The 25,918-nt window shown below is 41.9% G+C and overlaps 1 protein-coding gene across 3 annotated transcripts in view; it reads left to right on the forward strand.

The window, feature by feature from the left end:
- LRP2 (LDL receptor related protein 2) overlaps positions 1 to 25,918 on the forward strand; it is a 194,525-nt gene that overhangs the window by 157,811 nt on the left and 10,796 nt on the right. For all 3 annotated transcript variants that reach the window (XM_078394476.1, XM_078394478.1, XM_072981712.2), the window contains 9 exons: positions 932 to 1,060; positions 3,059 to 3,190; positions 4,108 to 4,239; positions 11,029 to 11,172; positions 11,987 to 12,152; positions 15,036 to 15,164; positions 20,423 to 20,643; positions 21,055 to 21,231; positions 23,985 to 24,104. In XM_078394476.1, the coding sequence (XP_078250602.1) occupies positions 932 to 1,060; positions 3,059 to 3,190; positions 4,108 to 4,239; positions 11,029 to 11,172; positions 11,987 to 12,152; positions 15,036 to 15,164; positions 20,423 to 20,643; positions 21,055 to 21,231; positions 23,985 to 24,104 (1,350 nt within the window). The remainder of the gene's footprint in view (positions 1 to 931; positions 1,061 to 3,058; positions 3,191 to 4,107; positions 4,240 to 11,028; positions 11,173 to 11,986; positions 12,153 to 15,035; positions 15,165 to 20,422; positions 20,644 to 21,054; positions 21,232 to 23,984; positions 24,105 to 25,918) is intronic.

The following is a 25,918-nucleotide window of genomic DNA, read 5'->3' on the forward strand; positions in this document are numbered from 1 at the left end:
CTGGCTCAGGTTAAATTTGAATCATTTCTCATTTGGTTGCATGATAAATGTTTCTCATCATCTTGGAGATCTTTTTCTTGTCAAGCTGTGTAAGTATCATGGGGCCTTTTGCATTTAGAAATTAAGGTCACTGAAGGCTCTCTCAGCCTACCTCATGTCCTGCTGCAAAAGCGTCAGATCCAGTCCATCGTATCTCAAAGCATCAATGTGGGGAAGGTTGCTAAGTGGTCTACTTCAAAAAGGTTGACCGGTCCTTTACTGTGACCGCTCAGGTAGCCGAAGTGTTATACAGGGGACAGGTGTGGCCCTCAGAAGCCTTATTTGTGCCTCCTGGATACATCCCTGGCAAAATAAAAAAACCTGCCACCCACCTGGGAAAAGTCACTATCTGCTCCAGTGGTTCTGCAAATAAAATGGGATTCATTCACACCGCTACACCACCAAAAAGTGGACTTCTAGCTAGCCTTGGTTTTGCTGATTTTCAGGGCTGGTACAATGTGTTTTGGAGCAGGGAAAATAGCCCCTAGATCCACTGAAGTAGCTCATTCTGGTTTACAATGTTTCCCTAACAGGGTCTGCAGTATTCTATCTGCAGAACATTATATGTTTATGAGGAGTACTGTGTTTCCCTGGAAATAAGACAGGGCCTTATATTAATTTTTGCTCCAAAAAAAATGCATTAGGGTTTATTTTCAGGGGATGTTTTACTTTTTTCATGTCTAACCATCTACATTTATTCAAATACAGTTATGTCATCATCTTCTGGTTGCAGCACAAAGGTGGAAGGTGGGGTTTCACTTAACTGGGGCTTAATTTTGGGGGTAGGGCTTATATTACGAGCATCCTGAAAAATCATACTAGGGCTTATTTTCAGGTTAGGTCTTATTTTCGGGGAAACAGGGTAATGTTTATGTCTGTCATCTTCGTGCAGGCAGAGCACCTACTCCTAAACCTTGCACTGCTGAGGAATTCAAGTGTGGCAATGGGAAGTGCATCCCCCTGCATTATGTCTGTGACAATTATGACGACTGTGGAGACCACTTTGATGAACTAGGCTGCAGTAAGTATTGCTAACAGTGGCATTTGGGACTTACTTGCAGATTTGTCATCAGAAGGAAAATCCCTTTGACTTCGGGCCTTTGGGTGTTCTTCCGTGTCGTACTATGTTTCCTGGCGTTCATGTCATGACATTTTACAAAGGTCTACCTTCCGTTGCTTGTACTGCTAACTTAACTGTGTTTTTACATGAGTCCCGTCTTTCCCCCTTCCACTGCCACCCTCCCCCTGTGACTGTCTTTTGCACACTGTTGTTAGTACTAGGAACTCCAATAAATAAATAAATAAATAAACTGTGTGCTTGGCAGCAACTGTGGTTATTGGGAATCATTGTGAAATCTGTCAAAACAGATGCCGCCAGAAACACAACCTCTTCTTGGATAGTCCTCCATCAGAAATTCATCTTGTCTCTCTCACTCTTCACCATCTCTCTCCCCTCTTCTTTAATCTTGATGGTCTTGGTCGCTTGCACGTAGAATGGAGAGCTTGGTAAAAACTTTTCCCCTCACACTCCAAATGACACAGAAACTACATCTGCTGTGATCTCACGAGAAAGATAATCACAGCATCTCTTCCCTGCCAGCTTATTTTTCATATGCCAAGCAAGAAAAGAAGGGAAATCTCCATTTCCCTTTACCATTGTGGTCCCTCCCTCCATTTAGCTGCAAATACAATGATAACAATATTCCCGTTACTTTTTTTAAAAAAAAAGCAAGCAGAATTTAAAGAGTGATAGACCATCCAGGGCCCTCTACTGCTCACCCTAGCTGGGACAAACTAACAGGTCTTTGTAAGTAGTGGATAATCCACCATTTCACAAACTCCAACTCTACTTCACTCCCCCCTCTCCCTTCTTTTAGAATTACTGTTAATTATTTTCACAATCACAATTTATATCTGAAGTCCCTAGGCATCAATCTGCATCAAGAAAGTGTAGGTGTAGCAGGCCTTGTTTCTCCACTCTATACAGTATCAGCAAAGCTTGTCATACAGTGAAGTCACCTGGCAACTATGCGGTATTTTTCCGTATATATGACCCCCCCCCCAGGGTATAGGACGAACCCCTAATTTTTACCCTTACCAGAGGCAGAGGAGCAGTCAATGGGCAGCCGCGAGAGGCGGCCGCACGTGGCTGCTTTTTTGCCTCAGTCTCCTTCTGCTGCCGCCTTCTGTGTATAAAATGACCCTCAATTTTTCCTCTAATTATTTTAGGAAAAAGTGGTGGTTTATACACGGAAAAATACAGTACTTAGCAGTAAACATGATCTGAGCACAGTATAATGGGGGAGCCTTATCTGAGGGATCAGTCTCCACTGATTCACTTATCCATGGTCTGAAAATATTAAAAATATGAAAAGAAAATACTAGAAATATATATTTCTAAAGGTGAGGTTACCAGCACTGGTCACTAGAGGAAGACAGAGACCATACATTGTATAGCATTCAAGAGAACTATATTTCCACCATTATCAGAGCTGGCCACTAGCTGGAGCCAGAGACCATGCTATGTATAGCATTTGCTACTAAAATACTGTAACATATTTCAGCACTCGCAGAGGCCCTTGGAACCAATTCCCCAAGGATTTAGGGGCCGTACTTTAGTTGCAAAAGGGGTTCTCTATTCACTTCAGATGAATGGATGGCTCTCGTACTTAGGTTTGTATCACAGATCTGCTTTTAATCAAATGTTTTTTTGGGGGGAAACCAGAATTCAAGAGAAAAACTGAAATGCTGGTGTAATTTGTTCTTGTCCCTTTCTATAATTTCTGAACCAATGCCTCCCCACCACCACCACCACCACCCCGTGATCTAGAACTAGGAATAAAGTTGTTGGTTTTTTTTAATGGAAGAGACAAGAATTATAATCCACAATACTAGATTAGTTTTCTAAAAACAAGAAAAAACTAGGAATAAAGTAGATTTGTTTGCTTTTTAAGTTGAAAATAAACTATGAGTTGTACATTTTCATTCTTAAAAATCATACCTGTGCTTATATTTTTAGATTCTGGAACAGGAAGAACTTGTGCTGAAAATATCTGTGAACACAACTGTACCAATTTAACTGAAGGTGGCTTTATATGTACCTGCAGGCCTGGATACAGCCCCAGTGAACTCAACAGAAACACCTGTGATGGTATGTTTCATCTTCAAATGGTTTTCTGTCTTAAACATTGTTACACATGTGTGAATTTAATTATGCACTCTTGTTTCCTTGATTATACAATATGGAAGGCAGAAAATAGTAGAATAGCGGGGTTTGAATCCTGGTATTGCAATATGAATAGAATGGATGTTAGTATATTTTGGTTTCTCCTCCCCCCAACCCCAATCCTCTTTTCTTTCCCTTTTACCTTCTGTATCCCACACCCCAACCCAAGTTATCGAAGAAGAAAGAAGAGAGAGAAATGAAGAGCAGTTTTAAAATGTTGCTGTAAATCAGAGAAAATAAAATAAACCAGTTGCTTCTTGTAAGCTCAACGTGTCTGCATGTACAGGGAATGAAGGTCAGGTATCTAGGGAGTTTTGACTTACTGAGAATAAACTGCATGTTTGTACAAGCTTGAGCACTAACTAACTGCTTGTGTACAATAAGCCAGGACATAACAGTGTTGTGGAAGGAAAAAGCCCAGAGATAATTCTGGTTTTCTGTTCCATGTGAAGGTAGCTAGTTGGAAGGCTCATATAATGATAGAAAGAGGAAGAAATGGGGGTTCATTACATTCAAAACAAGAGTAGACAGTGATTTTGAATAAAATTAAATGTGTGTACAAAGATAAAAGGGGGAAATGAGAGGAATATCAGAAGGATGGAAGGAATTCCGGAGGTAGGACCCTTCAGGCACAAAATGATGAAAATGTGGAAGGGAATTAAAATCCTGGTTGGGACATAAAAAGAAAAGGAGATGAGCAAAACATCACAAAACAGATGGTGTTTACACTATTGAGGACGACTGCCATGGGAAGATTGGATTCTGTGGACCTTAGGGATAATCTGTGATACAATTATGTTGTTCTTGTACAAAAACTCAAACATGTCCTTCTTTGCCTTCAGATGTTAACGAGTGTGACATCTTCGGAACTTGCCCACAGATTTGTCAGAATTCGAAAGGAAGTTATGAATGTTTCTGTGCAGAGGGGTTTAGACCGGTTGGAGATCAGCAGGGCACGCAGTGTGCGGCTACTGGTAAGCTTAGCTAGTGTTTCTGTTAGTGGGGAATTAAACTAAAACTAGTCACCATGAGCACTCTTCTGAAATGAATCATTCTTTTTTAAGCTTGGTGCTACTGCCATGCAGTGCTGTTTGTTGAATTGTTTTATTTATTTAATTTATGCCTCACGTTTCTGTCAACAAATCACCCTCAAGGCCTGTAACAGTGGTAAATCAAATAAAAATAAAATGTGAAAACTAGATTATAGAAAACCCCACAAGAGAGGGTGGAGAAGATAACTCCACCCAAGCAAAGCAACCCAAGTCCTTCTCAGCTACAAGCCAGGTATAAAAGTCCTGCCTGAATAGAATGATCTGTACCTGTGGAAGTTGGCTGGATAGTTCAGTGAGTAAGATTTCTGGCTGCGGAGCCAGAAGCTGGGAGTTTGACTTCTCACTATGCTTCCAGGGAGAAAAAGCCAGCCTGTGTGGCCTTGGGTAAGCTGCACAGTCCCAGGGCAACCTCAGAAGAAGGGAATGGTAAACCACTTCTGAGTACTCTATACCTAGACAACCCTGAAAAGGGTCACCACAAGTCAGAGTTGACTTGATACCATAAAATCATTATTGTTGAGGTAGTCAAGAGAAAATTGGACAGCCATCTGTCAGATCTGCTTTGATTTGGATTCCTGCCTTGAGCAGGGAGTTGGACTCGATCGCCTTAGGCCTGTTCCAACTTCATTATTTTATGATTCTATGATTTAAACATTATAGTGCTTGGTGTTAGTGAACCAAAGTGGACTGAAACGGCAAACTCAGAACAATGGAGTGGTTCTAATGAGGCAAAATGTAGCACAGTAAGGTCTGAGGAAATAATATCTATCAGACTTCTGGGAAAACCTATCAGCATAACAATTATTCAAGTCTATGCTCCAACTACAGATGCTGAAAAAGATGAATTTGAAAGCTTTTGCGCAAGTATTCAGGAGGAAATTGATCACATACCCCAAAACAAGACACATTTATAATCATAGGCAATTAGAAAGCAAAAGCAGGGAACAAAGAAAAATGAAATATTGCTGGAGATGTTTCTGTCACTACCGGACAAAAATGAAGGAGAACAACTTGTTGAATTCTGCAGGGTCAACAATCTGTTTATCGCAAATACATGCTTCAAGCAATCGAATAGACAACTGTACATGTGGGCATCAACAGATAGACAATCAGATAGACTACATGACTGGAGAAACTGCATCCTCTCTGCCAAAACAAGACCAGGAGCAGATTGTGATACTGATCATGAATTACTGTCAAACATTACAAAGTAAAGATGGAGAAGAGCACTAAAAAGCCCGACTGCCAAAATGTAATTTAAACAACATTTTTGAGAAATTTAAAGTCCACATAAAGAACAAATTTGAAGTACTAAATTCAATTGACTGTGAACCAGAAGGACTGTGGAACCAGATATATTGTTAGAGAAGAATGCAAAAAGACTTTTTCTGTAGTAAAGAAAAAAATCTAAATGGATGGTAGAAGAAGCATTTCTAAGGACAGGCAAGAAACAAAAGTAAAATAGGGTCAGAATCCTGAATGCAGCTTTTCAGTAACAATCACATAGAGATTATAATAATGGCCAGTGCAAAGAAAGAGAAGAGAACAACAAAAGGAAAAAGATGAAAGATCTCTTCCAGAAGATACAAGAAATCAAATGGAAATTTAAGCCTAGATCAGGAATGCTGAATGGCCAACATTGGTGCCCACTATCTAATTTCCTGTACGGGCAAAGTGATGCTCATGATGCTGCAACAAGGGCTTTAATCTTATACAGAGCGAGAAATACCCACCATTCAAGTTCAGTTCTGAAAAGGAAGAGATTAGGAAGAGGCACTTTCTATCACCTTGCGAATATCTACTGGCTATTTGAGTGCACTAAAGAATTTCAGAAGATTAGTCTATGCTTTTAGACCACAGCAAAACTTTTGACTGCATAGATAATAAAATACTATTGGTTATTCTGAAAGAAACTCGTGTGCCTAAATACTTGGCTGTCCTGATGAGTAACCTGTACTGTGGACAAGAAATAGTATGGTTTCCTATAAGCAAAGATGGGGTGCATTTTATCTCCTGATCTGTTCAGTCTATATACAGAACATGCCGTATGGAAAGCTGGACTAGATTCCAAAAAAAGGAAGCATGAAAACTGATGGAAGAAACATTAATAATTTAAGTTATGCAGATGTCACCATCTTACAGGCAAAAATCAGTGATGACTTAAAACAGCTTCTGGTGAAAGTAGAAAGTAACAAAGCAGGACTGTACTTCAACATTAGGAAGACAAAAATCAAGACTACTGACTACAGCTTTAATGTTAATTAAAAAAAAAGAAATGGAAATTATTAAATTCCATCATCAATCCAAATGGAGACTGTAGGCAAGAAATCAGAAGAAGCCTGAGATTAGAAAGCAATGAAATATTTAGAAATAATTAAGTATAAGGATGTTTAACTGGAGATCAAGGTCAAATCATCCACATGCTTGTATTCCTGCTTGTTGAGTCACACTTAAGTCACACTAGTGACTCAACTGAGACTTGGAGGCTTCCCCCCCCAGTCATTTTTTGAGTCCCTATTCTTTTAGGTTTTTTTTTAAATCTTGCTCTTCTTTGCAGGTTTTTGCATCATTATGCAGAGACTGTGTGTGCATGCACACAAGTGACATCTTGAGCTGCTCTTCTGCAAGAGTCTCTGTGAAATGATGCAAAAACTTTTCATCATCTTAAAGAGAGAGCGAGAGCGCATCTCTTGCAAGAGAGAAGCTCTGGAAGAAAAGAAGTCACTCACGTGAGTGCATACACACATATTCTGCAAAAATGACGGAGAAACTTGCAGAGAAGAGCTGAGACAGCAAGTTTACCAGCAGCTGCACCCACCTGGTCCTGGAGAAGCAGCCTCCCTCCCTCTGTCAACACAAACACCCACAGGGAAAGAGGAGTCCCGGACGCTTCTACAGTGTAATTTCCTTCTGCAGTCTGTTAAGATACTTCCAGTCAGAAAATGGAGCAGGTTAAAAGGTAATTGAAGCAAGATTTATTTAAAAAAATGTAAAACTTTTTAAAAAGTTTCCAGGGGAAGGACAGAGGGGAATAAAAGTGGGTGGTTCACAAACCTCAGACCTCCCTACACCCTCTCCCCACAGAACCCACTCACCCCTTCTTTTTTTCTGCGGGGAAAAAAAATCATTTTTAATAGTGACTTGAGATTCGGACTCGGGGCTTAGGATTCTGGACTTAGTATCAAAGACTCTGACTTGAACTTGGGACTTGGTACCAAAGACTCGGACTTGGGACTTAAGACCCCAAAGAATTGTCAACATCCCTGCCAGTTGCTGTGTACGGACGTGAAAGCTGGACAGTGAAGAAAGCTGATAGGAAGAAAATTGATTCACTCGGAATATGGTGCTGGAGGAGAGCTTTGTGGATACCCTGCACTGCCCGAAAGGCAAACAAGTGCATCCCAGATCAAATCAAGCCTGAACTATCTTTTGAGGCAAAAATGATAAAACTGAGGCTGTTCTACTTTGGGCACATCACTGGAAAAAATAATGCTGGGAGAAGCAGCAGGAAAAGAGGAAGACCAAATAAGAGAGATCAACTACCTTAAAGGATCATAGTCTTGAGTCTACAAGAGCTGAGCTGCACTGTTGAGGACAGGACATTTTAGAGATCCATAAGTTGCAGGCGACTTGATGGGTTGTAACAACAACGCCATTACTAATGCATACCGTGTCAGATCACACAGGATCTTTTGCATATGTCTTTCTCTTTCCACATTGTAAAGCTATAGTGTTAAGGCTAAGTAAAATGACTGTCCCCTCTTAGGCTCCTGCATCTGAAAAAAATAAATAAAAGGAAAAACGAAACATGGGCCTAACATCTTGTCGAGTTGTGTCCCTCCTCCCAAATCCTGCACCATTCTCACTGATACCCTTGAATGCTTCCAAGAAACAAAGAGGGCTGTTCATTTGGTTGTCAGCAGGAGAAAATTAGCTGTAGTAATTTCTTTAAAAGAGAGATTAGATTGATATAAATCAAAGACTTTTGCTGACAGATTGCCAATTATGGTGCATGGACTGATGAACATAAATATAACCCGTTTACAGTATCAGTCAGAAGGGAATGATGTGTCTTCTTGGATAATACCTGTGACCTTGGTATCTGAGAGATCAGAGAAGGTGGCAGCTGGCCTCAAACAAAGGAAGGAAAAGAAGGAGAAAGCTTGTGATCATGAGATACAAAACTAATGCATGTCACAAAAAATTCTAAAATATGTTGTCTGCTTTTAAAAAGATCTTTGTAGTTTTTTTCTTTGTAGCTTTTTTTTGTTCAGATTTTTTTTGGCCAAAATTAAAAATCAGGAAAAAAAATCGAGAAGGTATAGCCGTCCCTCGTGTATTTACCACTCTCAAGGTATTTTAAAGGCTATTTCCCCCCCAGTTCAGGTTGTCCCTATGGCCTCAGAATTTCAAATATGCATTCTACTAAGAAGAATGAATATAATGACACTTTGAAGCCTGGACACCATTTATGGATGGCTTTGACATGCCGTCATATTCATTTAGAGCGAAGACCAAAGTCCAGCTGAAACGCATGCGGGATTTCCTCTTTGCCGATGATGCAGCCGTTGTTGCTCACTCTGCTGAAGAGCTCCAACAACTCATGAATTGTTTTATCAAGGCCTGCCAAGACTTTGGATTAATAATCAGCCTGAAGAAAACACAAAGATCATGGGCCAGGGCATGGACTCACCTCCCTCTATTACCATCTTCACACAAGAATTGGAGGTTGTTCATGACTTTTTGTATCTTGGCTAAACGACCTCTGACTCTCCCCAGATGTCGAGCTGGATAAACGCATTGGCAAAACAGCTACCATGTTCTCTAGACTCACAAAGAGAGTATGGCTTAATAAGAAGCTGACAGCATATACCAAGATCCCGGTGTATAGAGCCTGTGTCCTGAGCACACTCCTATACTGCAGCAAGTCCTGGACCCTTTGTGCACGGCAGGAGAGGAAGCTGAACACGTTCCATATGCTTTGTCTCCGACGCATTTTGGCATCACCTGGCAAGACAAAGTTCCAAACAGAGTAGTCCTAGAACAAGCTGGAATTTTAGCATGTATACATTACTGAAACAGCGACATCTACGTTGGCTTGGGCATGTCATGAGAATGGCTGAGGTTGGATTCCAAAAGATCTCCTGTATGGAGAATTAGTGCAGGGAAAGCACCCCAGAGGGAGACTACAGCTGCAGTACAAGAATATCTGCAAGCAGGATCTGAAGGCCTTAGGAATGGACCTCAACAGATGGGAAACCTGGACATCAGAGTGTTCAGTCTGGAAGCAGGCAGTGAGTGCATCATGGCCTCTCCCATTTTGAAGAGACACTTGTCCAGCAGGCCGAGGCGAAGAGGGGACAGATTGTATTTGTCTTGAGTGTGGAAGGGATTTTCACTCTCAAATTGGCCTTCTCACCACACTAGATGCTGTTCCAAGTTATCCATACAGACCACATTACCATAGTCTCTCGAGACTGAAGGATGCTTAATATTCATTTATTTTGAAAGTAACTTTTCATGCTCTGGATTTTAATAATCAAATGTAGTTGAAAAGAAGAATTCCCAAATCCGTGTAAGGGTAAAGACGTTATTAAACCAACTCAATGTCTCTCACACACAAAAAGACAAGCTTTCTGGCTCTCCAACAGGGAGGCTATTACAAAAAGAAAGTTGCGGGGTGATGAGGAAAGGAAGAGAGAAAGGCTGTCTTGGAGCTGTGGTAGTGATAAAGGCTGCGAGGTCAGCATCTTAGGTAACAAATGGAAACATTCATGTTAGGTTGTATTATCAGTCACTGATAATCAAGGTAATCCAGGAAATAACATATTTGCAAATTATAACCTTGGGCCAGGATTGAAGAACCCTACAATTTATTCTGTGTGGCCAAATGGATTTGGGGATCTTGCATCTGGAACATCTGGCCATCAAACAAACCCCATCGGGCATCTGAGGCAAATTTTATTCGTTTATTTCATTTCCACGCCATCTTTCCCATGTGGAGGACACCCAAAGTAATTCAGAATGATTAAAACATGTTAGGAGAAAAACACAAGTGAATTACAAAGTTGTAAAACAATTAAATGTATAATGATAATTAAAAAGATTATCTAATTGTTTAAAAATACACTTAAAAACATGTGCCCAGCATCTAGGAAGTACTCAATGTTAGTTATTAAAAGTTTGCCTGAAAGGGAAAGGTCTTTATCTGTTGTCAAAAATATAAAGGGGAGGGGCCAGCCTAACTTTCTGAGGGAGAAGATTGCAAAGGAATTTTTAATATAGCATAAGTGTCCAATGTTCAAAGGGGGGAAAGTCTGAAAACTTTATTGGGTTCACTATAAATAATGCTCTGGATCCTCTTCCAGTGTTACAGAGTGAAGGTGGCTTTTAAATGGGACAGAAATGAGGTGTCTCTCCCCCCCCCCCCCGGCCAATCTTGGTGCATGAACCAACTCTATTCCAAAGGTGTACAGAAACATACTACAGGGCATAACTGGGAATAGGAATAATTTCAAAGTCATCGGAGGGGAAGCATTTGAAACCCTATGCTTCTCAATTTTACAGATGAATGTGCTTCAAACCAACCGTAAAGCAAAATTGATCAGAAGTTTTTTTAAAAAACTTTCTGTTGTGTTTGACATATAAATGATTTCTCCCTGTATTCTTTGGTGGAAAGAACATCTTAGCATGATATTACCATCTTTTCAGGTAACCCACCCATCTTACTTCTGCCTGACAATGTCCGTATTCGAAGGTACAACATGTCATCCGAACAGTATTCTGATTATATTGAAAATGAAGAGCACATCCAAGCTTTAGACTATCACTGGGACCCTGAGGGAGTTGGCCTCAGTAAGTATTTGACACCTTACCAGCTAATCTGTAACAAACTGTTACCGAGGCAATTTATGTTTTGATAAGGCTGCAGAAATCAATGGAAAGCATTCATAAGCTCTTCACCTGTATTACCATCTATCCACTCCTGTTACCAGATGGGCAGGCTTCAGTCTGGGAGTGTCTGTTCCAGATCTTTTCTCTGCCATTAATTCATTCTCTAAACCTACATGCGGATGACAAGAAGTCTGGAGAGGAAGAACTCGGCTAGTTGTGAGCGCATTGCATGTGAATCAGGGCCATGGCTGTCCACAGGTAGTGGAGATTTCCCTCTTCAGACACAGCACCCTCCGTGTGTAGTAGGAGCAAGGCGAGGGACTTGAGGATCCATGCAGTGGCGCTCAAGTGGTCCTGTCGACGCCACATAGGTTTAGCCATGTTATAACACCTGAATTAATCTTACCTGCCCACAGCATCCCAGAATGCAACCTCCCCTGCAATGTGTTTCTTCTATGGATACATCAAGCCATCTTATTCATTCATTCATTCATTCATTCATTCATTCATTCATTCATTCATTCATTCATTCATTCATTCATTCATTTGATTTATACCCCGCCTATTTGGTCTACTCGACCACTCTACTCTACACTATCTCTGCGTTCTGTTTTAGATTCAAATTGCTGGAATCTGGACAAATTTTCATGTACCATTTGGCTCCAGCAAGAAGTGCTAAGTGACGCTTTAGGCCTGAGAGACATAGTATTGTCCAAGTAGATGCTAATTATTCCTACCAACAGCCCATTCAGAGGCATCTCTTAACTTTTTCTAGGTATTGTGTACTACAGCATTCTGGGCCGTGGTTCAGAGTTTGGTTCCATCAAACGTGCCTATATCCCCACCTTTGAAAGCAGCGGAAATAATCCTGTGAAGGACGTTGACTTGAATCTGAGATACCTGGTCAGTCCGTCTGGTTTAGCTGTGGACTGGGTTGGGAGGTAAGCATGATAGCTGGATCAATTTTGCCTTACTACATTTGATTTGCAGTTTATTCCCTACCTTGTGATGTCTGTAAGTACTGAGGGGACTGATTTAAATATCCGTTAATAAATAAAAACACTTCAGAAGGCCTTGCTCATCCTTGAATACAGAAAATGTTTTATGAAGGTACAGTGACCTGCATCTTAGTTCAGAGTCCTAGCATTCACTCAAAACATAGCCATGTGTCTGGCCTGATATGTACATCTGAGCTTTGATTTCCTTCTAACTTGGCAAGGCCAGAGATGTTTTAATAAGGGTTGGAGGGCTTCCAGGCAAGCTGTGGCCAGTGCTCGTGTCCACTACTTTCCACAGGCCTCTTACAAATTTATGAAAAAAACACGCCCCTTTTTGTCCTTACTTACTGAACTTGTGCCTGTGTTTTCAGCAGTCCTGCTATTTATTTTGAAAAAAAAACCCTGAAGATTTGACATATGCGCTGTAGCTACTTTTAATTCTCCTTTGATCCTTGCTGTATTTGTTTCTTAGGAATATACCAGTGTCATAGAACATTTAAGCAGTGCTCCATGTCCCTAGGAGCTAGTATCACTCTTTCTTCATCATGGTCACATGATGTGAATGCACACTAATGGGAAGTCTTTTGTGCTTACCAACCACTGGCCTACGTTTACTGGTATCTGCTCTAGATATCTGCAAAATCCATCTGTAAGACCGATACTGGTTGCCCACGGGGTGAAAGTATCCGTTATTATGGTTATGATTTGTTCTCTTTGCTGTTGCCACCACTTGGGTCACTGATGAGAAATGTCAGTAGGAACAAATGGACCTTGGAGCCTATTGTCCTTGACAGAACCTGTCATGTCAGACCAGAGCGATACAGCTCTCTGTTCTAGACACCCCAGATAACCACAGGGAAATATATTTATTTTATTTTTATTTATTATTAGACTTTGTTACCCTGCCCCCCCCCTCAGACAATGTCTACTCGGGGCGGCTCTCCAAATAAAGCTCCTCAGATATGATATAGAATTTAAGCCTACTTTCCCCCCCTCACACAAATTTTCAGGGAGGTAGCTCTGTTTGTCTGTTTCAGCAAGTACAAGAACAAAATGAAGACAAAAGTATTGTGGCGCCTATTAGAGATGTGGCATCTGTAGAACTTACAGATTTATTTTACTGAGAGCCTTCATGGAGGCAATTCGGCCACTTCTTCTTCCTCATGCCAGGGTGCTGATACACTAGGAGGCCTGGCCTTCTGGTTTCCCAGAATGTACTTGTTTCTTTCCTCATCCATAAGATCTATGCCTCTGAGGAGGAAGAAGAAGTGACCTACTGGACTTTTGAGTTGTCTCTTAGCCAAAAAGATGACATGTCGCTAAGGGCCCTTTTATATTGTACTCTCGATGACACAAATTGGGGAGGGACCTGATTCACCCCTTGTTGCATAAATTTCAGGGCCACTCAGATAAGTGGCTGGTCTTTTACTGCCTGACAGACCAGAACTCTTATGTAACAGCTCAGGTTGGCAACTTTTTCCTGATTGCAATTTCCAGAAAAGAAAACTGTGTAACAAGTGAAAAGGGGGCAGTAGGAAAAGAATCATGGACTTGGTTTCACTGGAAGTGAATTTTTGATTATAATTAATCTCTTGTATTTCTGTAAGGTGGAGTGTTTATCCCAGCCGCCAGCATGTTTATTACTGATTCCAGTGAAGTTTCACAATCACGATTTAACTAGAGGTCTAGCTATGGGTTTATTTTCCTAAATTCTGTGGGGGAAAGATCCTACATTATGTCAGATCCTTTTCTTTTGCAATGTTAAATGTTCTGAGAGTTGCATCACCTGCAGTTTCTGTTGCATTAGTTGTGTTACAATGGAACAGGGATGCAGTGTACTTTTGAATACCTTTCTTTGGCTCCTCCTGCTGGTGAAAACTATTAAATCACAAGTTACAAAAAAAGCAAAAGGGTCCCAGAATGTATGGATTCAGACCCTGGCTTGCCACTCTGTGAACAAAGCAGATGTAGGAATCCTACTTCAAACGTTGATGTGGGTTTTTTGGGCTCTTTGGCCGTGTTCTGAAAAAGAGCCCGAAAAACCCACAACAACCATTAGATCCCAGCCGTGAAAGCCTTCGCGAATACATTCAAATGTTGACTTGTAACTCTGATTTGTTAACTTAGCAGTTCTGGCTATATTAGATGGCTATTCTCTCTGGATTTATTTATTTACAGTGGGGTCTTGACTTGAGAACTTAATCTGTATTGGAAGGCGGTTCTCAAGTCAAAAAGTCTGTAAGTCAAGTCTTCATTGACCTACAGTGAATTGAAAACCGATTAATCCAGTAACAGGCCGTTTTTGTTCCATTTTGGGTTTTTTCTGGTCTGTAAGTCAATTCTCAGGCTGCAAGTCAAACCTAAATTTTGCGGCCAGAGAAGTCTGTAACTCAAAAAGTCTGTAAGTCAAGCCGTCTGTAAGTCAAGGGTCCACTGTATCTATTTATTTGCTTGCTTGCTTGCTTATGAAAGAAGAACAAAAAATCTACATAGTTGTTGATGGTTGTTGTAGGTTTTTCAGGCTGTTTGGCTGTGTTCTGGAGTTTTTTTCTTCCTAACGTTTTGTCAGTCTCTGTAGCCGCCATTTTCAGAGGACAGGCGTTAGAACTGAAAACAGACAGAGTTCTAACCCCTGTCCTCTGAAGATGGTGGCCATAGAAACTGGCAAAACCTTAGGAAGAAAAAACCTCCAGAACACGGCCAAACAGCCCGAAAAACCTACAACAACCATCAGATCCCGGCCATGAAAGCCTTCGAGAATACATAGTTGTTGATGTTGACCAAAGTCACGGAATTTTAAAATGTATTTAATTGAATCTAAACTAGGCACCTTTACTGGACGGATGCTGGGACAAATCGAATAGAAGTGGCAAAGCTTGATGGGAGATACCGGAAATGGCTCATCTATTCTTTGCTGGACCAACCTGCAGCCATTGTGGTCAATCCCAAACTTGGGTAAGCATTTTGATAGCTGAAGGAGTTTGTTTGTACCCCTCCCCCCAAAGCATTTCCAGCCATCTGACTCATGTCTACTTTGCTCTTTGTTATTCTTGCAAGTCGTATTCTTGGGACAATGGTTGGTTTATAGCTAGAATGACATCTCTTTTTAAAAATAAAACAAAGGAGATCACAGTAGATCACTGTTACCAGAGTGGTGATGGCTACTGCTTTCCCTAGGATGGGAAGAGTGACCCGCACTGATGCAATGAGGCATGGGGAGTGGGGGAGTGCGAGCCACTAGCGTTGGATTCAGACGTGAGCCGCTGCCACAACCCAGCCACTCGTAGGATTTTTTTTTTGATTATTTTTATTTTCAAACTACTAGGAATGGGATAGGGAATACAGAAGGTAAAAGGGAATACAAGGGATGGAAAAGAAGGTTTGAGGATAGGAGAACACAGAGTATATAATCATCCATTCTATTCATATTCAGTATGTATGCCTCTGATCCACTCATTTTCCAGTACAAAAAAATTCTATTTGATTATTCTCCATATATCCACTTATATTCATGTTTTAATTTAAGTCTAAGTTATTCCAACTCTATCATAAAATCGAGGCCAATTATAGAACACATCCCCTCTTTGATTTTCCTTCTGCCATGGACCTATCAGCCTATCTGGAAAGCTATCCATTTCTGGCACTTCCCATATTTTCTCAGTACATTTTTCCCATTTCTGTGCCTCTATTTTCTTCCAATCTTGGGGAGATAAAATTAAATCCAAAACAATAGTCTGATTTTTAACATTGCCTTTTCTGACTATTGTAGCTGAGTATCCCACGTGGCAACTTCTAATCTCCTCTATGTTACCAACCATGTTACCTGACATCTCTCTCAATAAAAACTGTTCTGGAGTTTCAATTTCATTCAATTGCTGTTTAGCCTCTAGTGGTTTCCCCTTCATCAGGTCTTCTAACTGTCCAAGTTTCTGAGATATCTGCTGAAATCCTATTATTGCCATTCGCATGGTAACCATCCATTCTTTGTCTGACAACATTCCCACTAAGTATGTCCTCCCCCTCCTTGCCCAGAAATTATCACAATATACTCAGAATCTACACAGTCCAGCCAAGAGAGGGTCCACAGTAAACGTCAAACAGGAAATTCAGTCTCTTCTAAAAAGAAGAAGGGAAAAAAAACCATCGTAGTCCTGTAATAACTCCAGCTCTAATTTTCTTCGGTCCTCCGTCTGTTCTTTTGAGCTCCTGTCGCTGCTAAATTAATAGTTTACTGTCATTTCCCGTGGCTTTATTCTTTCTTCCAAAACCAAAAACACTTCTGTTTTCAAAGTCCCGTTCAGTTGCCTTCTCCCCCTCTTTCATCTGTGTCACTACGCTGATAATTCCTTGCTTATTTTTTATTCCCGAAAGCCTGTGCCTCCTGCTCCAAAGATGTGGTTTTATTTTCAAAGTCCACTCAGTTAGTAAGGGAAGTCCAGATTGCACAGCTCTGACAAGAATTCAGTCCCTCTTGAATAGTATTTCTCCTGGGATTTTTTCCAGAAACACAAAGTTTTTCTTGCAATGTATCTGAGTGACCTTGGCCAGCTTGCTATTTATCAGAGTTCATTTTAGGAAAGAAAAAAAAAGACAAGCTGGTATGCTAGCTTGCCGCTTCCCCTCTCTCCTTTTGGTCAAATATTTTTCACTTTATTTTCTTCAAAATATTGATGAGGTTATTCATAAATCAGAGGCTTACTTTGCTGTTGTATCTGTTCTCCTTCCTCGGGAAGTTGGGGGTGGAGTTTTCCCACAGCTTTCTGCCATAAGATATGGCCTCCCGTCTCTGGTCTGCGCGTAGATGAATTTTCAGAGGGAAGAAAGACCCGGTTGCTGCCAAATCTTCTACCCTTCTGGGCTCATCTGCTTGGAGGTGCCTCTCCTGACATCCCCTTCCGTCACCCCCTTCTTGGAGGGACGGGCAGGCCAGACGGTCCAGTTTTCCCCGGAGCTGATCACCGGGTGCTGCTGGCTTCACTGCAGTCAAGCTCCGCCTCCCAGCCACTCGTAGGATTGAGCTGGCAATCACTTAAAAGGAAGTATATTCCAGTCTAACATCAGAAAATACAGTGGTGCCTCGCTTAACGAGTGCCCCGTTTAACGATGAATCCACATACCGATGCGGATTTTGCGATCACTTTTGCGATGGCATTACGATGTTGACTATGGGGGGAAATCGCTTTGCGATTTTTCCCCATAGCCCAATTTTCCCCCAGCTGAGCGGCGGGAGCTTTGAAGCCCCGCCGCTCAGCTGGGGGAAAATGCCGGCGGTGGCCTCGGAAGGACTCTTCCGAAGCCACCGCCTGCATTCCCCTTCGGAAGGGGCATTTTCCCCCAGCTCATCGGGAGCCCCGCCGCTCAGCTGGGGGAAAATGTCGGAGGTGGCCTCGGAAGGACCCCGGAGCCACCGCCGACATTTGCCTTCCGAGCTCTCAAAGGGCCCCCCTCCGACATTGGAGAAAGCCCTTTGAGAGCTCGGAAGGCTCTCAGCGGCGGCGAGGGCAAGGTAGGGGGGTCCCGAAGGCTTCCAGACCATTGCCTGGAAGCCTTCCAGACCTTTGCCTGGAAGACCTTTGCCTGGAAGCCTTCGGGACATCCCCCCACCCTGCAGCCGCCGCCGCTTGAAGCCGCCCCGCGCCGCCTACCCCACCTGTTCTCGGACTTCCAGGCGTCCGAGCACGGCTGGGGTAGGCGGTGGGGGGTGGCTGCCGGCGGCGGGGACAGGGTAGGGGTGTCCCGAAGGCTTCCAGGCCTTTGCCTGGAAGCCTTCGGGACACCCCCCACCCTGCAGCCGCCGCCGCCACTTGAGCCCGCCGCCCAGCTGGGGGGAAAGGCCGGCGGGCGCTTGGGAAGGAGAGTGGAGGAGGTCCCCACACTCCCTCCCAAGAGCCCGCCGCCCAGCTGGGGGGAAAGGCCGGCGGGCACTTGGGAAGGAGAGTGGAGGAGGTCCTCGCACTCCCTCCTGAGAGCCCGCCGCCCAGCTGGGGGGAAAGGCCGGCCGGCGCTTGGGAAGGAGAGTGGAGGAGGTCCCTGCACTCCTTCCCGAGAGCCCGCCGCCCAGCTGGGGGGAAAGGCCGGCCGGCGCTTGGGAAGGAGAGTGGAGGAGGTCCCCGCACTCCTTCCCGAGAGCCTGCCGCCCAGCTGATAAGCGGTTCCAAAATGGCCGCCCGATTCCCTCCTTGCTTACCGAGGCAGCAAAAATGGCAGCCCTATGGAGGATCTTCGCTGAACGGTGAGTTTTTGCCCCATAGGAACGAATTAAACAGGGTTTAATTCGTTCCTATGGGGTTTTTTGTTCCGTTCAGCGATGTTTCCGTATAGCGATGTTAATCCTGGAACAGATTAACGTCGCTATGCGGGGCACCACTGTACAACAAACAGCACATTGTATATATTTAAAGCATGGTGCCCCATAGCACTTAAAACACTCTCTGGGTGGTTTCCAAGTTAATTATGCAAACTACACATTGCCACCACCCCACCCCAGCAAGCTGGCTACTCAGTTTACTGACCTCAGAAAGATAGAAGGCTGAGTGAACCTTGAGCTGGCTACCTGGGATCATACCCTGGCTCATGAGTACAACTTTGGCTCACAAAACCGCTGTACGGCTCGGTTTTGGCCATCCAGCAGTTTAATCACTGTGCCACGAGGCTCTTTAACCGTGTTGCATGATTGTTTGAGCAGAGCTGACCATCTGTTAGCAACAAGCTATGCTTCTGTCAGCAGACAAACATAAAAAGAAAGCAGCCTGCAGGCAAACTAAATGGATACAACTCACTTAACAGTACTAGGGGGAAACCTCTGAGCCGACAGCAAATAACCAAGACTTGGTTTGATGTGGATTGCTTGCATGCAGGGCTTCACGGGCAGAGGCCACACAGCTTGAAAACATTTGTCAGTTCTATTGGGTTTAGCTTTGAGTTGTTTGTTTTTGAAAAAAGCATTCTTTAGTCCTGTAATCATGCTTTAGTTCTTGCATTTTAAAGGTTTCTTCAGATCTGTATTATATTTGAATTACTGCATAATAAAACTATGGCTGCTGTTGTTGTTAATTTTTATTTCATCTTTGTGTGCGACTTTCTGTATGGAATTATATCTTGAAGTGGTGAACTTGACAGTATTCATTTGTGAAAATACGAAGAAGAAAATAGAAGAAGAAGAAAGATTGTATGCAATATATAGTACTTCTGAGTGAAGGTGGAAGAGCACTCATTTGGATGTTAGAGAGGCACAATATCAGTTACCTGTTTTGCTATAAAGGTCACTGACTTTTTTTGTGGCAATTAATAGCCATCCAAAGTGACATAATTTCATGAGATTATGAAAAAAGTTACAAGAAAGATAGGTATGATAAGAAATTGAAAGAAAATGCAAGAAAGAAAAGATCCAGAAGGAAAGAACGAGGGAACTGGGCCTTCTCGGCAGTGGCCCCTCGCCTCTGGAACAACTTGCCCATGGAGATCCACCTGGCTCCGTCTCTGGGTGTTTTCAGGGACAAACTTAAAACCTGGCTATTTGGGCAGGCTTTCCCTCTGGCCATATCTTAACTGCCATATTTCGATTATTTATGATTCGCCATCTTGGACTCTTTGGTTTTTGGTTTTATTGTTTTTAAATTTGTAAACCGCCCAGAGTAGACCCTTGGTCTAGATGGGCAGGGTAGAAATCAAATATAGTAAATAAATAACATACTTACGTGTAAACTATGGCAAGGGAATAATACCAATTTGTAAGAATGTTTAATAGGAACCGTGACAACGGTTCTAGGATTAGATGAACATTTTCCTTCAAAGAGGTCTGATCATTGACTCATAGAATTTGAAGGCCTCTCAAAGGTCATCTAGCCCAACCCTTGGAGGTGGTGTTGTTATGTGCCATTAAGTCATATCTTACTTATGTCTGACTGACTTGCTGACCTTATGAGTTAATGGTCTTGAGTAGGTCCTTTCATTAATCGACCTCAGGTCTTGTAAACGCAGTGTTGTGACTTCCTTTATTAAGTACATCCATCTTTTGTTTGGTTTTCCTCTTCTCTTTTCCTCCTTTCAGTCCCCTACAAATGTGGGAAATCCTGCAACCAGGAACAGCCAAGTTTCTTGCCAACTGGATTTCTTGATGTAGCTTTCTTTTTCTTCTTGCTCCCTGCCCGCTGTATGTGTTTTGGTGTGCTATGTAACTAACCCTTTATAAATACTGGTTCTGCTTTCCACAGGCTCATGTATTGGACAGACTGGGGGAGGCAGCCCAAAATTGAAAGTGCCTGGATGGATGGGCAACAGAGGCAAACGTTGGTCTTTGAGGATCTTGGCTGGCCAACTGGGCTTTCTATTGATTATTTGAATGATGACAGAATCTACTGGAGTGATGAGAAGGAAAATCTAATTGAGTCTATGAAATTTGATGGAACAGACAGGAAGATTGTTTTGCAAGGAGGTATGGAAATGATTGTGGAATCAAGGTGTTATTTCTCAAGACCCCTGGCGCAGTTAGCCAACACTTTTATGGTGGCAGATGGGGGAGTTTTGTTACTAATGCAGAGTTAAAAAAAAATACATGACTGGGTTCTCATTCAGTAAAAACAAAGGCCAGAGTGTCTCAGCATCTACGTTACATCTGAACCAAGAGCTTTTCTCCTGTGGTTTTTTAATGTTTGAGGACAAGCTGAAATTTCTTTGGAAGAACTGGCTTGCTTTTAAAATCTTCATGGGTGTTGATTTCCGCTGGTACAAATACAAGAAGAAAGGATGAGGAACCAACGCTTTTGTTTTGGAATGCTTATTTGATTGACAAAAGTTGTTAGTCCTTTGGATGTTAATTTGTTTGTTCTTTTATTTAACTGAGTAGTTAACAGCCCGTATAGCCTGGACGTCTTTGAAGGTCACTTGTACTGGATCTCTAAAGAAAGAGGAGAAGTCTGGAGAGAAGATAAATTTGGAAAAGGAGAAAAAGTCAAAGTGCTGACTGTCAACCCTTGGCTTACTCAAGTCCGCATTTATCACCAATACAGATACAACCAGTCAGGTAATGGCCAAATTTCGATGGCACATTGTCTGAGAATTGTTATTGATCCAAAAAAAGCAAGTAAGTGTGTCTTCAAAGAAATCAGCAATAGGTTGCAAATGGGTAGATCTTTCTATGTACAGTACGGCATTAGGATTTGTGAAAGCACTGACTGGCAAGATCCCTTACCCAATATGTCTATCTGTCTGTAATTTATATCTGTCTGTCTGTCTATCTATCTATCTATCAATCTATTCATTCATTCATTCATTCATTCATTCATTCATTCATTCATTCATTCATTCATTCATTCATTCATTCATTCATTCAGCTTATATGCTGCCCACTCTACCCAAAGTTCTCTGAGTGGCTCACAATTGAAAAACAATTAAAATACAATAAAAGATAAAACATTAAAACACACTTAAAATGCAATCTAAAAATTGCCATCAGGACCCACAGTTGATGTTATTTCAATTAAAAGCCTTCTGGAACGGGAAGGTTTTGACATGGCTCCGAAATGTCATCAGCATCGGCGCCAGTGCATTCCATAGTCATTCCAGTCTCCCCATAGGGGACCCAGAAAAACAGCTTTATAAATAGTATATAAACATATTTATGGTATTTATACAAGTCTGAAGAAGTGGATTTGTCCACGGAAGCTCACATTAAAATATAGCAGTTTTAAGGTGCCACAATGTTTTGAGCTTCTTTATTTTTTATTTTTGGTTTATTTTTGCCTGACATGTAGAAAACAGTTAAACAAAACATTTAAAAATCTATAACTTAAACAAAGCATTCCTGAGACACTTATCATGTAAAAGGCTGCCTGACGAGGAAGGTGTTTGCTTGACAACAGAAGGTCAGGAAGGAGGAAGTCAACCTGCTCCTCAGAGTACTGCATTCCAAAGCTTGAGAGTAGCGACTGAGAAGGCCCTAAATATTTAGTGAAGCTTTACAAACAATCTACAACCTAGACACCACTAATTTTGTCAAGTTAGTTATAAATCATGTGGTTTCCCCCCTGTTTTCTTCTAGCACAGAATGTAATTTGTTCTCTTTCACTCTGAAAAGGTGAAGGCGAGGGATTACAGCAGCTGAAGGGAGGCAAGGGTCAAGAATAATGGGCCCTGGTTTACATCTTGCCCCTACCTCATGCTCCATTTTTCACAAGGCTGTGAGACTGAATCACAGATTCTCAAAACTCATCCGGATTACAGAAGGGCCTATGGATGGCTCTTGCTGTAATCCGGATGAGTTCCTTAGGCTCCCGTTATTAGAGACAAGAATGAGGAATTACTTCACTTTTTTTTTTAACGTGGGCAGTAAGATTTGTTAAGAACTAGAGAGGAAGCATACTGCACTCATTTTATTACTGTTTGTTGTCATTTGTCTGTTATGTTTATCTCCTGGCAGAGACAGTCATTAAATTTACCTCCTGCCTGCGTCATTCTCTCCTGTCATAGGCTGGAAATGTCCTTGTCCTTTGGTGTCCTATAGGAAAATGCCATTTTGATTGGGACAAAAAGTAGAATATGCATTTATTTTAAAATTGTAGTTAAAATACCAAGATGCTGCTTTGGATTTAGGTTGTCAGCAGGAACTGATCATGACATGATGTTACCAAGAGGCCTCTGTCTCGCAGCACATGTTCCTGTCCCACTGCAGGCCTACTGCAAGCATAAATAATGCTGCCCAATCTCCTCCTGACCATAGCTAAGAGAATAGCCTTACTTCTCAGTGGCATCAAGGTCTTAAGAAAGAAAGACCACCCCCCGCTCTGCTCTCCCTCTTTCTCTCTTCCTTTCAGTCAGCGGTCAGATATGGTATCAACACTACACAGAGCATTCTGGGAGCACTTTGACTGTCATGGTGTCCTCCTGTGGTGCCGCTTGCAGTTTGGTGAGCTGCTTAGCATTCTCTGCTGTAGTGGCCTCCTCTCAACCCACATTGAATGCTAGGTAAAGGTAAAGGTTCCCCTTGACAATTTTTGTCCAGTCGTGTTCGACTCTAGGGGGCGGTGCTCATCCCCGTTTCCAAGCCATAGAGCCAGCGTTTTGTCCGAAGACAATCTTTCGTGGTCACATGGCCAGTGCGACTTAGACACGGAACGCTGTTACCTTCCCACCGAGGTGGTCCCTATTTATCTACTTGCATTTGCATGCTTTCGAACTGCTAGGTTGGCGGGAGCTGGGACAAGTGACGGGCACTCACTCCGTCACGTGGATTCGATCTTACGACTGCTTGGTCTTCTGACCCTGCAGCACAGGCTTCTGCGGTTTAGCCCACAGTGCCACCACGTCCCTTATTGAATACTAGACACTTCCTCAAACTATCAAGTCCAAGCTTCCAGGGGTTGAAGCCATGGCAGTTAAAGAGGTATCAGACTGCTCTTTGTTGTGCAAATAACTGAGGCTAGCACTATATTTGAGCAAGTACATATTTTACTAACTATATAACCTATTTCCAAACAAGCTTGCAAACTGTAGTTTGGTGGGGGCTGTAAATTATGAAAGCACAAATGCTACCACCAGAACTTAAAAAAAAAGAAGAAGAGGAATGCCACTCCTCCATGAGGGGTGAAGAAGAGAGGTGAAAGAGTGAGTAAACCACAGGTGGCTCTTGAAGCTATGGTTATTAAATCCAGTTGTAAGGACATCCGCTCTGAGCCAATGGGTTAGAACCTCCATCCTTCTATACTGTATCGCAGCCTGATAGGAAAGGTGAGATTAGTTATCACAAATAATGTTCTGTTGGTTTTTTTCTACTTATAGTCTCCAATCCCTGCAAAGATGTCTGCAGTCATCTTTGCTTGTTGAGACCTGGAGGATACTCCTGCACGTGCCCACAAGGAACTCGTTTTGTGGAAGGAAGCTCCACATTGTGTGATGCAGGTACGAGGATTTGTAGAACTCTTCCAAGGATATTCAATGCAAATGTTTTCCTTTAATGCATTACATCTGGTGTGCACATGGTGCAACATGGAGTAATACAGTCCTAATGGTAAAAGAGAAGTCATCACGTACAGGTAAATGGCACTATTTTTAAAAAATGTTTTTAAATGCCCAAATAAGAAAAGCTTCCTGCAAGAACAAATCCAGCATAGTAAGGAGAAGCTGTTATTTTCTGATGGGCTGCTTTCCTGTTTTCATGGAGAAACATTTTTAAAATGAGATGCTATACTTTACTCTGAAGTGGTACCCCCCCCCCACACACACTCTCTATTGCATCAGGTATGAGGAAACCTGGAAGTATTTTCTTAGGAGTGAGATACAGTTTGATTAAATGAACAAGCAAATGCTTTACCAGAGGAGGAAAATGAGATATATTTAATCTGAAATGACAATATTGCCAAATGTTAATTTTTAAGATACGAGTAAAAAAAAAGGACTAAGAAATATCATCTGTCAAAATCACAAACAAAACTTTGTTTTGTTTAATTTAAAAATGAAGTGAACATTTTGTTATGACAAGGATTTTTTCCCCTCATCAGTTACTGTATCTGAATTAATTTTTTAAAATTAAATCAGTAATTCAGTTGGCAGACTCCGCATCCTAAACAGTAATCTGACGTTTGTTTTTGCTTTTCTGTTTTCCATGATCAGGCCATCACTGCAAATCCAGAGGATATTTCTGAAATGCTGATCTTGTTCGTCTTGCTTTCTGTTATTCCTGGGTGCTTTTTCTGTAAACCAGGGTGGGTTTACACCGGTGGCCCTGCAGGTGGTGTTAGAATACACCTCCGAGCAGTTGGGCTACATCTCCCAGCACTAACTGTGACTAGTTATAGGTGTAGTGTAGATGGATGGTGGTAGTTGTCACTCAACATCAGGAGAACCACAACTGATACTTGTTTACACAGAAAGGCTTTTACAGTAATTGGATTAAAGTTGTATATAAACCAGAAAAGTGAATTGTAAAGGAAGGGATTCAGAGCTCTGCTTATTTCATTCTTGCAGGCAATAGAGAACAATGTGAAATATGTTATCTCCATTATGTCAAATTAGGGAGGGTTGTTTTGTTTTTGATGGTTGGTTTATTTGTTTGTTTTTGCACTTTCCACATTTTGGAACATTATTGAAACAATAAGTAGAAATGTTTTTTTGTACAAAACCTATATGGTTTCCACAGTATAGCAGGTTTTAAAAACAAAATGCCTGGTTTTGTGCAGAAGTGACTTTGTTTTGTTTGTTTTTGCAAATACTGTTGCTAATGAAAAAGCGCTGGTGCTTTTGATCTCTCATAGGAGCAGAACTGACTGCTTTTGCCCATTTTTAAATTTGTCAACATGTCAAGATGTCATTTTGTTGTTGTTGGGGATGAGAACATTTGCAAGTATTTGTTACATTACTACTGGAAGATGAGATTAAGTTGATGGGTCCAGAGTTCCTAAAGTCTGAGTAGAGAGACTCTTGCACTCCATAGTTTTTTTTTTTTTCAGTGTTAGGGGTGTAACTAAACAACCATTTGTACGGTTTTGCCAGGAGCAACTGATAGGTGTGCAATCTTTCTGCTTTTCTTGATACACTCACAGAACTGAACAATTAACAAATTCAGGAAGAAGATTTCCTGGTTCAACTTGCCATTGGAAAGACAAGTGGGTTATAGTTTAAATCAAACCTGAAGACTCACTAGAAGCTAAAAGGACTGAAGTGAGACTGTCCTATTTTGGACGTGCTAAGAAAATACAAGACTCACTGGAAAAGAC

The sequence above is a fragment of the Pogona vitticeps genome, chromosome 1 (genome assembly GCF_051106095.1).
Source record: "Pogona vitticeps strain Pit_001003342236 chromosome 1, PviZW2.1, whole genome shotgun sequence".
In the NCBI taxonomy this organism is placed as follows: Eukaryota; Metazoa; Chordata; class Lepidosauria; order Squamata; family Agamidae; genus Pogona; species Pogona vitticeps.